This window comes from Gadus chalcogrammus, chromosome 3, assembly GCF_026213295.1.
Source record: "Gadus chalcogrammus isolate NIFS_2021 chromosome 3, NIFS_Gcha_1.0, whole genome shotgun sequence".
NCBI classification, from domain to species: Eukaryota; Metazoa; Chordata; class Actinopteri; order Gadiformes; family Gadidae; genus Gadus; species Gadus chalcogrammus.
In genome coordinates, this window is record NC_079414.1 from 23,404,419 (window position 1) to 23,419,418 (window position 15,000).

General features: G+C 46.5%; 1 protein-coding gene across 1 annotated transcript; it reads left to right on the forward strand.

Annotated features, from left to right (window-relative positions):
* Positions 1–1,971: 1,971 nt before the first annotated feature.
* Positions 1,972–13,565, forward strand: cxcl12b (chemokine (C-X-C motif) ligand 12b (stromal cell-derived factor 1)). The gene is made up of 4 exons (XM_056586806.1): positions 1,972–2,142; positions 5,236–5,353; positions 9,338–9,421; positions 11,081–13,565. The coding sequence occupies exons 1-4, from the start codon at positions 2,076–2,078 to the stop codon at positions 11,115–11,117; spliced, it is 306 nt and encodes a 101-aa protein (XP_056442781.1). The 5' UTR covers positions 1,972–2,075; the 3' UTR covers positions 11,118–13,565.
* The last annotated feature ends 1,435 nt before the right edge of the window (positions 13,566–15,000 follow it).

Below are 15,000 nucleotides of genomic sequence, written 5' to 3' on the forward strand. Positions count from 1 at the left end.
TCGCCAATAAAAATGGTTATTTTCCTTTGCAAACTCTTTTAACAACAAAGCAGTTAAAAAGGTGACTGTTTGAGTCAGAGTACCAATGTGAAAGCGATTCGACGTTTGTCTTCTCGCGCTCTTTGGTTTCATCTCTTCGGGCTTTGATGGCCGTTATATTGGTCCCGCTTTTCCCGACAATAAACCGCCTCCCTGGCCCAGGGTGGGGACCAGAACGCTCCCAGCAGGGACCTGCGGTCAGGGAGCCTGCTGTAGATGTGAGGGGAAACGGGGTTTCAGCCCATAAACTCACGGGGAGTCTTTAGCGAAGCGGTATGCATGTGGTGAGGTATGTCGACGGTATGTTACCAGCTCTGACAGAGCGAGCGTCAGGTATCACTGCAGTAGGAACCGTGCGCAGACTTCCTCTCAGACTGGTGCCCCCGATACAAACACATACACACATACGGGTACGCACACGTCCAGACACATGCCCACTCACACATGCCCCTTTCCCTTCCAAACGCACACACACACACACACGCATGCCTGCACACACAAATGCACACACACATCCACAGACGTGCACAAACACATGCATGCACACACACACACACACACACACGCATGCATGCAGACAGACGCATTTACGCATGCATGCACACACACACATTCTCTGTCCATTTCAGGCCTGTTTAGTGTTCTTCACTTTTTATTCCCTCTTCAAAGTTAAGCTTGGATGTTCTGTATTTTTACACACAGCTGTCTGATGATATCATCTGAAATATGTCCCACATCTAAAAGATAATTAACCAAATCAGCCTTTAGCTTATATGGAGCAAAGTGATACATCGAATGTTTAACTATGTCTTAGGTTGGTTCTAACTGAAAGTTTGATGACGCAAGAAAAATCATTGGACAGGAATCTATGTTACGGGTAAGGTTCGGAAGAACAACATTTACAGTCCAGTCAATTCCAGATATTTTGTTTAAAAACAGTCCTTGTCCTCTCCTTCTGTTTATTCATGTGTGAAATCAATGCACGCCTTTCTTAGTTCCACCCCAGTCACAGGAAAGTCTTGCATATCGGAATAAGGACATGAAGCAGGTGGCAGGGGAGACAGCAAAGGACTCCAACAGACTGGGAGGGGGGGGAGGGGAGAGAGGAGAGGGGGGAGGATTAAAATGTAAGAGAGCTAAAAAAGACAGAGGTGGAGAAAGTGAGAGAATGCTAACAAAACATTTACCCTCTGAGTGCGTGTGTGTGTGGGTGTTTGTGTGTGTGTATGTGTGTGTGCATGAGAGAGAGCATGAGAGAGAGAAAATAAAGAGTGAGTGTGTGTGCGTGCATGCATGCGTGCGTCGTGCGTGTGTGTGTGTGTGTGTTTGTGTATGTGTGTTTGCATATGCAGGCATGTGTGCGTGTTTGATTGCATACGCGCATGAGCAAAAAACAAATAAGAATAGAAATAGGTGGAGGCAATGTAAAAGAATAGCAAATAATCAGAAGAACATTAGCAACACGGCCACTATAGAAAGATCAAAAATAGAGAGATGGAGTCAGAGCGGGGGCGGGGGAGGGCGGGGGGCAGATTCACTTTGAGAAAGGGACGGAGAATTCCCCTTCCTAGACATTCTCCTCTTGATTCAAAGCCAAGGCATTTACAAACGAGGAAGTCTCTGCTGGCTGGGTGCTGGAACCCACCCCCCCCCCCCCCCACCTCTCCCCTTTCCCTCCACATCCACACACACACACACACACACACACACACACACACACACACACACACACACACACACACACACACACACACACACACACACACACACACACACACACACACCCTTCCAACCTCCCTTGCACCCCCTCCCTTCCCTCCCCTCCTGAGAAAAATGGGTTTCTCCCCCCCTCCTCTCTCTCTCTCTCCCTCCCTCCCCTCTCTCTCTCCCACCCTGCCATGCTTCAGATTTAACAGAGCTCTGAGGAGATCTGGCAGTCACACTGTGTTCTGGATTGTAGCAGCGTGGACCTCCTGACTGCAGCCCGCTCTAAAACCTCCTCCAGCGAGCGCCCATCAGCCGACCGGCCGACAGCCATGGACATGAAACTGCTTGCGCTGACAGCTCTGCTGGCCGTGGCCATCAATGCTCCGATCTCCAGCGGTGAGTCCAGCGGGCCGGGGGGAATATTGTGTACGCTGTGTGGAGGTTGTGGAGGTGGCGACTGGGTGTCAGCGCTGCGGAGAGGAGACCTAAGGAGTCTATGGTTGTAGCTTTTGGTTGTCTTCAGTGTGGAGGTTGTGAGTGTTCTTGTGTCGGTTGTGTTGATGGCTATAGTTGTAATCTACAACTGTTTTGGGGATGTTTTGAGCAAGTGAAGGAGAGCTGTTGGAGCAGATTTTTTAAGTTTGCGATCCGAGTGAAACTTTGTGTCTTAAGAGCCTTTTAAGGAGCTGGAAATGATTTCTTTGCTCAGGATTTTATTGTTTCTCGTGCTGGAACATTTATAGGATGGGATTTTTTTTTCTCTTTAATTGCGCAGTGATTTCTTAAAGTTTATTTTATGAACTCAAATAATTGCAAAGCCGGGGGAATACTTAAATACAAGCTATACAAACAATATGTTGGATCACCTTTAATACGTTTTAACACGCATTTATTATTTCGATTTTTTCCAAGTTTAGACAATTAACATAAATGATGATAATATAGCCCACTATTTAAAAATGTATTTTTGGAAAAGCTTAAATAGCTTTAATTTAAAATCTCTCATGCAGCCTAAAATTGAATGTTGAAAAACGTATTTAGAACTTCCATATATAATATGTACATTATTTCATTTATTTATTTTGAATTTGCAATTTTTTAAATGTCTTATACAACAATTCACAAATAAATGCAAAAAATTTGAAATATCGAAAATATACAAAAAATATAAATAATCCTAAAACCCAGATATATCCCTGATACCAAACCTCATGGATTACGGCCGGTGTCCTTCTGCTGGAAGCAGACGCAGGAAGCCCTGGTGCCCGGGCCGGGGGCCTGCGGAGAGTGTTGTTTCAACCCCGGGGAAGAGCCCCCCTGGGCGCATATTAAAGAGTCACGCCGGCCTTCATGTGTGTATTTGCCTTGGCTCTTTGCTTTCTTTTAATTAGTTTCTAATTAGGGATAAACAATGCAGAGGGTGATGACTGGATGCTCTCTTCTCCGGCCCTTCTGCCTGTGTAAGCTGCATAATGACAGCTGCTTTGCATGACAACAGCGACCTGATAGAGTGTGAACCATTAGGCTGATATTGGTCGGGATTTAGCCATTTGTGGCCAGGACATTTGGTGTTGCATTTGAAAGAGAAAGGAGAGGTGTGTCTCGGCAGGGACGTGCTAAGTATTCCCTATTAGCAGATGTGTTCATATATATCCTCTCATGTCAGGTAAAGAACAGAGCTGGATTTAAAAACTTAAAAACTTTGAGATCTGTGCATCAGAACCAGAATGACTTTGATGACTGGGTTGTTTTATCACGTAAATGTATTTTTTGCTGTGATGTTGGTATAGTAAAAAGACAGAGACTAAAAAAGTACAGCTGTAAAATTATATGATTGAAATGTACTAAATATAGGAGCCTAAAAGTTTCAAGTTTTCAAGTGGATGAAGGCCGAGACAAAAAGCCTTCACGCACTAAATAAACAGTTGGTATTAGTATGAATGATGTATTAATCAGGGACCGTCACCACGATGCAGAACCCAGACTACAGCACGGAGACTGCTTCCACTTAGAGATCATAACACAACTGGACTCCCCACGACACACACACACACACACACACACACACACACACACACACACACACACACACACACACACACACACACACACACACACGCACACATTTCCCAGCGCCCTACAGTTACCGACACCGTTGTTGCTCTGCAACAACTTGGCACCTCCACAGAGTGCATAAACTACAATCGATCAGGACAATGGCTGCAGCTTCAGAACACATTCAACACGTCTCTTCCTGCGCGGCGTCTGGTTCGGGGCGGCTGCGACTGCCAGTAACGCGGCGGCGAGCTCTGTGAAGGCAACCAGGGGAGATTTGTAATCACACTAAGAATGTACTTGAGGTTGTGTCTGCTAATCTGCAGAGTGGTCTCTGGAACAGAAGCAGAGGGAGCAGGGTACTGGAGGGGTCCAGTATTCCTGAGCGTTGAGGACCCTCATCCAGCTGAGTGGCTGGGCTTAGCGCTGTGAAGAGGGAGAGCGAAAATTGCTTCTATAATTGGAGGTCTCAGAGTGTGTGTGTGTGTGTGTATCTTTTGGTGTGTGTGTGTGTGTGTGTGTGTGTGTGTGTGTGTGTGTGTGTGTGTGTGTGTGTGTGTGTGTGTGTGTGTGTGTGTGTGTGTGTGTGTGTGTGTGTATGTGTGTGTGTGTGTGTGTGTGTGTGTGTGTGTGTGTGTGTGTGTGTGTAGAGCGTAAGCTCTTTTTAATGAGTGAGTTGTTCGGATCACAATCAGGTAAACTCATACATTCTGGTTGCGTTGTGGAAGAATAAACAGTACATGATGTGTGTGTCGCTGGGAGCAAGCGGTTGGAGTAGGGGTCATATTCATTTCCTGTAAGGATGGCTAATGAATGAATTATCATATTGAGTCTGGGTTATTATCAGGTTTTCTATAGCCACTTGGAATTGTTAATCAATTGATTACAATTACACCTGATTTAATTAATTGTTTTCGTTTGTTTCGCCCAACTTATACGTTAACAAATCTTGGTTCCTAAATGCCTCATCTTTTCTGCGATACACATACACACACACACACATACACATTCATTTTATGTACACACTGCTGTGGTAGTTACATATCTCACGGTTCGATATTTTATTAAAAATAAATACCCAGGGTAGTATATTTTAACGTTGATGTTAACAGTTTATTGCCAACAACCTCAGCAAATTCTGCGTTTCTGGTGTAAGAATCGCTCGATATCCTCTATTCTGTAGTGGCTTTAAGGCCGGTCTACTGCTGCTTGGGGCCCCTCAACAACACTTAGCACCGTCGTCTGACGCGGATGATTTGGTACTCAGTGTGTGCATGCACGTGTGTGCGTGGTCGACAGGTATCACAGTTAAAATGCCTGCGTTCGCAAAAAGAAAGAACCCAGCTGCGACCCCGCAGCCCATAAACGCTGTGCATCCACCCTAAACTCCGTTGATCTAACACCTCCACCTTCTCCACGCTTTGTGTCCTGCAGCCAAGCCCATCAGCCTGGTGGAGAGGTGCTGGTGTCGCTCCACCCTCAACACGGTGCCCCAGCGCTCCATCAAGGAGCTCAAGTTCCTCCACACGCCCAACTGCCCCTTCCAAGTCATGTGAGTAGCCAACCGCTGCCTTCCCCGCCTGATGGAGTTCAAAACCCCTGGTACTGACCAACACAGGAAGCCAGACTCTGCCGTTTAAACGGCTGCAGAGGGAGTGCTACGACGCTGGCCTTCTGATGACCTCCTCTATGCCTTGGCGGAAAGTGCTCCAATTGCACTGAAGTCACTGGAGGAACACTCTGTAGTTAGAGAGACCACGTCCACATTCTGTTGGTCACTGCTGTGGTCAGCCCTTATTTCAATGGAGAGGTTAACAAGCAAAGAGAGTGTGTGTGTGTGTCTGTGTGAGTGCGGGCACGTGCGTGTTTGTGTGCGCTCGTGTGTGCGCGTGTGTTAATTGGCAGGTCACATTGCGGTCCACAGCTTTTCACGCTGCTTTCACTTGCGTCAGCTTGGCTCCCTCATCGCTTTACACCCTTCACCAAATTACGATTATTTTTCCCTAACTCTAATAGTTTCAAACCGACACGTTCGGCTTCACCGTTCCAGCAGTTCACCGTCCAGATGATCCATGTTTTGGTAAAGTCCATGAAGGGAATCCACTATTTAAACGGTTATATCAGCCGAGCACCAGAGCTGCAGCGATACTTTAAAAGCCAACCCATAGCTCCTCAAGACATGGAGTTGTTGAAACAGGAGTGTGAGCCACACTCTCCCTTTTAGACAGAGGCTGCGTCCTGTGCTTCCTGAATCCGTAGCCCCTCTGCTAACAATAGACGGATGGATCCACACGGACCGATGCAGGAAGGCAGCCCAGGTCCTGCACTCAGGAGGGACAGTTTTTGTGTTTCGCAAAGGAAATGTTGGTTGGAGGTCAAAGTGATTAGCTTTGTGTTCCCGCTGACCCCGCCTGTTCTGGGTTCCCCTTTTCTTTATCTCCGCCCGTCCTCCGAGGAAACCGCCCGGGACACGTGACGTTTAATGCAGACGGTCTGGAACACATTAAGCATTAAGTGGCCCCGGTTATCTGTGGCCTGCGGGGAACCGGGGAGGCCGAAGCCTCCCTCACTCGTAGAATAAGGGCGCGACATAGCAGTAGGAGGAGGAGGAGGAGGAGGAGGAGGAGGAGGAGGAGGTGGTGGAAGAGGAAGAGGAGGAAGAAGCTGAGGAGGAGGTCAAAGGGGGGTGGAGGAAGAGGAGGAGGAGGTGGAGGAGGAGGAGGAGGAGGAGGAGGAGGTGGGGGGCAGGCCCTTACATAGATGGGGTAACCCAATGGCAAAAGGTCAGAGAGGACTCTGGATAGACCCCAAAGCAACCCCCGTCAACCCTTTGCCCCTCCCCCCCCTCCACCCCCTCCTTTTCCCCTCCCCCCCCCAAACAAATTCCAGGAGGAAGTGGAGCAGAGGAACGGGAAGCCGCAGGGGTGAACCGCGTGGCTCTCCTACCTCTATCAGAGAGAGATAAAACACACACACACACACACACACACACACACACACACACACACACACACACACACACACACACACACACACACACACACACACACACACACACACACACACACACACACACACACACACACAAACACACACACACACACACACACACACACACACACACACACACACACACACACACACACACAACCCCCCTGTCCCCCCCTGCTGACACCCCCACTCCTCTGTTGGTATAGACTTGCTGTGAAGTAATTTCTACCTGCTGCTTGTGGAACTCCAAAGCACCCCCACCCCCACCCCCACCCCCCCCCACCTCTCAACACCCCATCACCCCCTCCACCCACTCCACCCCCTCCACCCCTAGCCCATCTCCAGCCGGGTCAACCAGGGTGGAGCGCTAGGCCCCCCCCAGCCCCGGTCACTCAGACAGACGGACTGACAGACAGCCGGGTGGCCGGGGGAGACACATCACATCAGCAGGGGTTAGCTCCGTTAGGACACAAGGGGGTGGGGGGGGAGAGGGGGGGGCGGACGCAGGGAACACCAACGCAGGTCCCGCTACGGAGCGGGTTTGACTCTGCTCCGACGGCCGGGCAGATGGCATTTCTTCACTTGTGTGTGTGTGTGTTTGTATTTGTGTAACTTGTGCGTGGTCGGGTGTTTTTATGTTTATTTTTGTATGTGTGTGTGTGTGTGTGTGTGTGTGTGTGTGTGTGTGTGTGTGTGTGTGTGTGTGTGTGTGTGTGTGCGCCTGCCTGCGTGCGTGCGTGCGTGCGTGCGTGTGCGTGCGTGCGTGCGTGCGTGCGTGTGTGCGTGCGTGTCGCCCGTGCTTACGTAGGACCTCCACACGGCGCGCTACAGTTGGCTCACGCAGAGGTCAAGCGGGCGACTGATGGTTGTCGTAGTGTTTTTGTCGCGGCCAGAGGCCACACAGAGGTGGCCCCCAGGGGCCCCCACACTGAATCAGACGGTGGTGGGTCGGGGCAGCAAAAGGGGTGGAGGCCGGCCCTGGGGGTGGAGGATCTGGTAGGGTGGTAGGGTGTGTTTAATTTGCAGGGCCATGCGACAGAGGGGAGGTGCTACCTTCTCCTCTGAGCCGTGAGCCCTCGCGCCCCCACCCACCTTTTGGCGTGAAGGTGTGAGGTCCATCTGTCTTGGGGGGGGGGGGGGGGGGGCGGGGGGGGAGGCGCTTTACATTTCCCCGCGGTGCCGGCCTAATGCTCCGGCGAAAAAATAAATAAATCAAAGTTCAAACCCGCCAAGATGTCTCAGATAACGGGAGTAATCCTCTGCTCGTCATTAGCTCCAGCATCCATCATCGCACAGCGCGAGGAACAGCAAATATTAAAAAATATTAATATCACAGAGCTGTTAGCCACCGCGGCCAGACAACCAGCTGCCCCTGGCTCATCAGGGAAACGAAAATAACTAGATTGACGTACAACCTTGAGTTTAAGCTGAATATTGTACTGTCGGCTCGAGAGATGGAGTCATACATTCCCGTGCAACCCCTTTCGAACAAAGGCTGCGTCTTTGTGAAGAATTTACAAGCGCATGTGGCAACAAAAAGAAAACAAATCATTCGTTATTTCAAGAGAGAAATTCGGAAATTACCCCCCGAAAACCATTTCCCCCTCTCACACACACAATTAAATGACTTGTTTTGATGGGGAGGGGGGAGTTGATTTAGACGGTGTTTTCAGAGACGTGGGTGTCTCTCATACAGCTGCCAGTGAGTGGAAACAGCGGTGGTCATTTTTCACTGCAGCTGGGTGGCAACCCGCTCCATCCCATAATCCTTTGGTTACAACTTGTGGGATGTGTGGATGTGAACTCTCGTGAAAGCCGAGGCACTATTTGACACATTGTCCACTTTGAGTGATGTCTGTAAAGACAGCGGTTGTGGGTATTCTAGGGACATGGTACCAGCACTAATGATAATGTGATAAACACAGCCTACTTAAACCGTAGGAAGTGGCGTGGGAGACCAGGCTGTAGGTCAAACACCTGGTCCAAGAATGCGGTTAAACATTTTTTGGGGTAGAAACGCACATTTCCTGTTGTTTCATTTAATGTTAATGATCAAAATTTTCTGTAAATATTGGATTTTGAAGCAATAGATATTTTTTCCCATTGCTTTTATTGAGGTTATGGTTCGTAATAATCAAGGAGCTTTGTGTTAGAAAGTGCTTTGAAAGGGAGCTATGTCTGAAAGGAAATTAATTGTACCGGCTTATTACCATAAAAATATGCATCAATAGTAACCTAACCCTATAACCGTCTCCTGGCTTATGCAGCTCGTACATCTAGCTATAATATCTTATAGGGCTCTCTCTTTCCCCTATAGCACTCCTCTCCTCTCTCCTCTTAGTCATATCATGGGAAGGCTTATTATGGGTAATCTGTGTAAGTAACCCTAGCCCTGATCCCTCGATAGGAGAGAGAGTGAATGGCTGGCTCAGCAAATGAAATGCTGTGAATGCAATCAATGACAAAAAAACTTGAATGAAAGATCTGGGCTCAGGTGAATATGAAATATTGGTGAGAGAGATTTTAATAGGAGTTGTTTTCACAGTGCCAAGCTGAAGAACAACCGGGAAGTGTGCATCAATCCAGAGACCAAGTGGCTTCAGCAGTACCTAAAGAATGCCATTAACAAGTAAGAGGATCACCCGACCCTAAACACACACACACACACACACACACACACACACACACACACACACACACATGCACAGCCACACACACACACACACACACACATGCACACACACACACACACACACACACACACACACACACACACACACACACACACACACACACACACACACACACACACACACACACACACACACACACACACGCATGCACAAAAGCCCAGCCACACACACATACACATACACACACACACACACACACACACACACACACACACACACACACACACACACACACACACGCACACATTACCCCTTGCAAAACGCCCACACACACATGCGCGCACACACACATCCCTTCGTACACACACACACACACACACAAGCACACACATGCATGCACACACACACATACACACACATACATATACACACACACACACACACGCACACACACCAACATCCCCCCCTTCAAACACACACAGGCACACACACAAGCGCATGCAAGCAAACGCACACACACACACACCCACACACATTCCCACTGTCTATGAAAGTCGAGCGTGAGACGGAGCAGACACATCACGAGAACCCAGAAAGTGAAATATAACAGCGCTGCACCCCAAGTGTTGCTTCCAAGGACATAAAAATGCCATCAAAATGGTCTTCGGCAATTATTTAGGGCAGAGTTATTATCTGTGAAGGGTCTTTCATCGCAACGAGAAAAAAGCCCACCTGAATCAATCACTCCTTTCTCCTGCAGCAGACGTCGACAATTTGTATAGAAATCTGGCCCATAAAATTAGATTGATTTTGTCTGTCTTGGCTAATTTCTGAGGTCCTCCTCCTCACTACTTGCCGACACATTAGAATTTACTGTTAAAGTTTTGAGTTAGAAAACATTTTAGACTATAAAAAATAAAATACAATATAGATATAAATATCTCCCACTGCTACTGTCCTTTATATGAACAAGCCAGGCAGTTAGGATGCGTGTGGACCGCTCATAAACATGCTCCGAGCACGTCTGGAGAACATTAGCACCGGCTTCGTTGTCAGCCCCTGACAAAAACTATAAAATCCTAAAACCCCTAAAAAATAAATTCCAAAAAGGTAAGAAAAAAAAAGGGGAGAATAATTTTCCATTGCGTCATGTGGTCACCACCTGACCAGGTGTGGCATAGCAGCAGATCCATGAACGCGGCCTGACTTGATTAAGCTGCGATACAGTTACCTAACTGCATCCCTGTAACGCAAAACACACAGAACACACTGTGGGGAACGTTTAACTGGGAGTTAACCCGGTCTCTTTATCGTGCAAACTGCATGGAGTAGAAATGATATTACAGTTCATGCAGTACCCTTACTAGCATACACACATTGTGAGTTTGAGGTTGGGCTGAGCTGTCGAATGAACTGCGTCAGGATTTATAATGTGTTAAATGGCTCATAAAGCCGACATACCGATTTTTCCGTATGCTTACTAGAAGAACTCACTCAGATAATGTTACCTGCTCCTGTTTCAAATTATCTACTTTAGTCCCTGTCTTTGCATAAAATCATAAGACCACGGACACACAAAGGGAAATTACCCATTCCTCTCCAAAAACGTGTTGAACCTTTCTAATCGGTGCTCCTTTTTCCCCCTCCCTCTGCAGGGTGAAGAAATCCAGGAGACGCAATCACAAAGCCTAAACAAATCAAGTCAAGGGGGGATTGCACGCTGAGGACCTGGCAACGCGGGGAGCCGACAGGGGCCGACACCGGGACCTCTCCTTCCACTGCTACGGATGTATGTTGTATGTCACGCACGCGTACCACCCGTCCACCCGGCTTGGGACCAGTCACAGTGCCAGCACTTCTCCTCCAGAATAGTCCTTCCCAGCACTGCTGTTTCTGCCGCTGGATCAAGCTTCTCCCTTAAAGACACATCTTCCATTATAGCACCAAGTGCATTTATACCTTTTTACATATAGGAGAATTGCGTGTGATTTCACATACTGAGGGTGTATGTGCATCAGTGCATGAATGTGTGTGCGCGTGCGTGCATGTGTCCGTTCATGTATATGTGCATAAATGTGTGTGCGTGTGTGTGTGTGCGTGAGTGGATGCATGTTTGTGTGAGTGCATGCCTTCTTGTTTGAGTGTTTGGGTGCGTGTGTGCACAGAGAATGTACAGCAGCAAACTGAATGTGTGACTGTGTGCGAGATGTTTCCTACTGTACAATGCAGTCAAGCTATAGCATATGAACTCTCATCTGTGTATCACTTGCATGGGTTTCAATCCCAGGGTGTGGGTCACGCCAAATGGGGTTCTAGGGACATATAGACATGCCAGTGGGCTGCTCCGTAGGTGGGCGACCAATCAGGACAGGGTTCAGCTAACAAAATGTCTTCCTCTTTGTTGTTGTTGTTGTTGTTTTGGGAGTGCTGAGTTCAAACAGTGAAGGGAAGTTCACAGACACTTTTCAGGACCAGGCACTGACGAGACGGTGCTTTCTGTTATATATGCGGGGGCCAGAGCCATCACGACTAAAGTATTTCACTGTATGTTTTATGCAAGACGCAGGGGTTTTAATTGTACTGTTATAGCCACCTCTCATGTAAGTTACAATATAGTAAATAAGCTGAGTATGCTTAAAACGAAGGCCTTTACCAAGAACTTCCACTGGCGCATTCCCTTAAAGAGGTCAACTCGTGCTGTGAACTCAGAGGGGAGGTTAACCATACTATGGCTGTGCTGACATTTCTTTTTGCAAAAGCATCGTTCTTATCAATGCAGGGGTATCACATATCAATGCAGCTTTTTTTTTTATGGACTAAACATATTTTACATCTTAGTGAACAAAGACCAAATATGTCTATGAAATAGGTAATATGCATCACAAACCTTTTTTGTCATTTGTTTTTTATACAATATTACACCAATTTGTTCATCTTAACATGAGTGTATATGTTTTATTAAATATGGAATATAAAAGAGATTTAAATTCTTCATCAATGCCTGAAATGATTAAAGTTATATTGAAAGGGAATGCTAATCTGTTAAATATTTTATTTGTTTATCCTTTATATATTTAGACATTTGAGCCACTTTACAAAAAGATGCTTCTTCTTAATGTAATTATTTTTTGTATTGTTTTTAATCTTCGAAATATTTGCATTTTATGCAAGCTACACATGCAGTACTCAATGAAGACGTTGTGTTTGAGATTGTTTCATCAGTATTACCACAGTATTATAATATTAACGACAGCCTTCATGCTTTTTCTAAAAAGTACACGGGTATGCATACACAGCCACAAGTACACATACACACAGACACACAGATAACATGCATATATGAAATCATTTTTTGTCTCCAACATACTGTTTAAATTTTAAAACAAATATTTATCTCACTGTTTCTGGGTTGTGTCAATTACCCACGAGTCATTCGTTTTGAAGGCAGCAATTTCATTTCTTGTGTCAATAGAGCTATCAGCTATAGGGTAGAGGGATTTCTCAGAACCCATACAGTGGAACGGCATATGTTTCTAATCTGGCCAATCACTTGCCCCCTATGTGCATTTTCACCTTGGTTTTCCTTACAATGAAAGAATAATGTGTGTTTATTTTCTTTGGTGAGGGGCAGAGGCATATATTCTATATGTTTTAAATTCTCGCTGTTATTTCAAACCATTTTACACCAATTTGGAAATTGGCTCACCGTGCCAACAAATCAGGTCGCAGAGAGACTCAGCTGTACTGGTCTTTATAGGTTGTCATGGGGATATCTATGGAGTTATTATTTTGACCAAATGTACACATTTTTAACAATTTATTGTTGTCATTTTTATTTTTCAGTCTTTCTCATTGCAAAGTGATAGTTTGTAGGCCGAGTGTAACAAGGGAAAAATAGAGATTTCAGAGGAGTTTATTTCCCTTGGGTGTACATAAATATTTTTGTCAAACTGGCTGCAAAAGTTCTACTTAAGACCCCAAGAAAATGTGAAATGGTGGCTTTTCTTTCTGGGCAGCTTCAAGCATGTATTATCTTTCTAACCTTCTGAGATTTCACTGCCGGTAAACCGAGAGAGAAAGGTCCAGCCTTTATGTTACTCTGTATTTCAATAAAGTGTTACACAATTTAAACGGATTGATTCGTCGTACCTTGTCATTATTGATTCATCAACTCATCTCAATTTTCCATACAGCACATGCAGTATGTAAGCCAATATAAAGCTTTACTTATTGTTACAATTTAAATCCGGGAAGAAATTCCAGAAACATTAGAACTACTAGGTTAAAGCTCGTTCACTTTAGACGATACTTCTGCCAAAATAAAGTAGCGAAAAGGGTTTGAAAAGCTTGGAAAAACAGCTGTCATGGCAGAGTTTACGTGAGAGTGATTGTTATAGATACGAGCCACACCACCGTCTTCTGACAGGTGGATGCGAGTTTGAGTCCAGGTCCTATAGGCCTGCTCATTACGCCCCAGTTGAAGGGTAAACCAGACCAATAGCGGCCTATTTTATAAGAAAACTGTCTCTCCTTATCCATTACCGCAGCGCTATCGCTTAGCAATTTCCACTACAGTAGTTCCGTTTTTTTTCTTTTTTACTTTTTTGTCTGTGGGGGCGGTGGTCTCCGGGGGCAACAAGACCCTGCGCTTTACAGCGCGTTAACCGCGCTGTAAAGCCATTACCCGCCCTGTCGGAGCTTTTCAACACCTGAGGTTTCACGGTCCTCGCTGGCTACGGTTCATCGCTAGTCCGCGGCTCGGAACTGTCTCCGCTAATAAAGTGGAAACCCGCCGACGGGATTAATTTCACGCTGCCGTTTCTTCCCACAATGCCCGTGTTCACAAGCAACTGGAGACGCGACTGACTGGAAAGGGGAGCAGGCATTTTTTGTTGCGGGTCGGACTCCCATGTTTTTCGGGGGGTTCTTGGGGCGAACTCACGAGCGATTAAAGAACGTGTTGGGTGTGATTAGCTGAGAGCGCGGCGGACTGAGGCGGGTGACTGGCGTTGAGCTGCAGAATAGCGTGCGGGTCAGTAGACGCCTCGCGGCTCCAACTTCACGCGCTCTCGCTCCGATCCGACAGAGGAAACGTGTGTTCGTGTTTAATTGAGGAATTCCGAGGACACAGAAAACATGTGTTTCAGGTGGCGGTGTTAAGTATGTCTAACCGTAACTACATTAAAATCACAAGAAGCCCAATTTTAATAAAGCACTTCTAGGGGACTGCAAAGAAAAAAAAACTGCTTATGCAAAGGCGATGATTATCGCCTTTGCATAAGGAGTCATTTCCACCCCTGGTTCAATAGAGAGAGATTTTGCTCTTGTGGTATTAATTCAGACCCTATTAGCAGCATGCAGATCCATAGTGTACTAACACGTGATGAGAAAATAGGACCTCACACACACACACACACATTGTAAAGCTGAAAAGAACATACAGCGTTCAACTCCAAACATTTCACAATTCAAGTTTTGTGTACGACTCTCTTGCCAAGAGCGGCAATATTTACTGTATATACACTGGCTTGTTTAACCAAACAATGTTCAAATCAAATCTGCAGCTTTGTAATGT

Coding starts and splice junctions, on each gene's coding strand:
- cxcl12b (XM_056586806.1), top strand. CDS start 2,076: ATGGACATGAAACTGCTTGCGCTGACAGCTCTGCTGGCCGTGGCCATC. Junction 5,354..9,337: donor AACTGCCCCTTCCAAGTCAT/GTGAGTAGCCAA, acceptor TTGTTTTCACAG/TGCCAAGCTGAAGAACAACC. Junction 9,422..11,080: donor CTAAAGAATGCCATTAACAA/GTAAGAGGATCA, acceptor CTCCCTCTGCAG/GGTGAAGAAATCCAGGAGAC.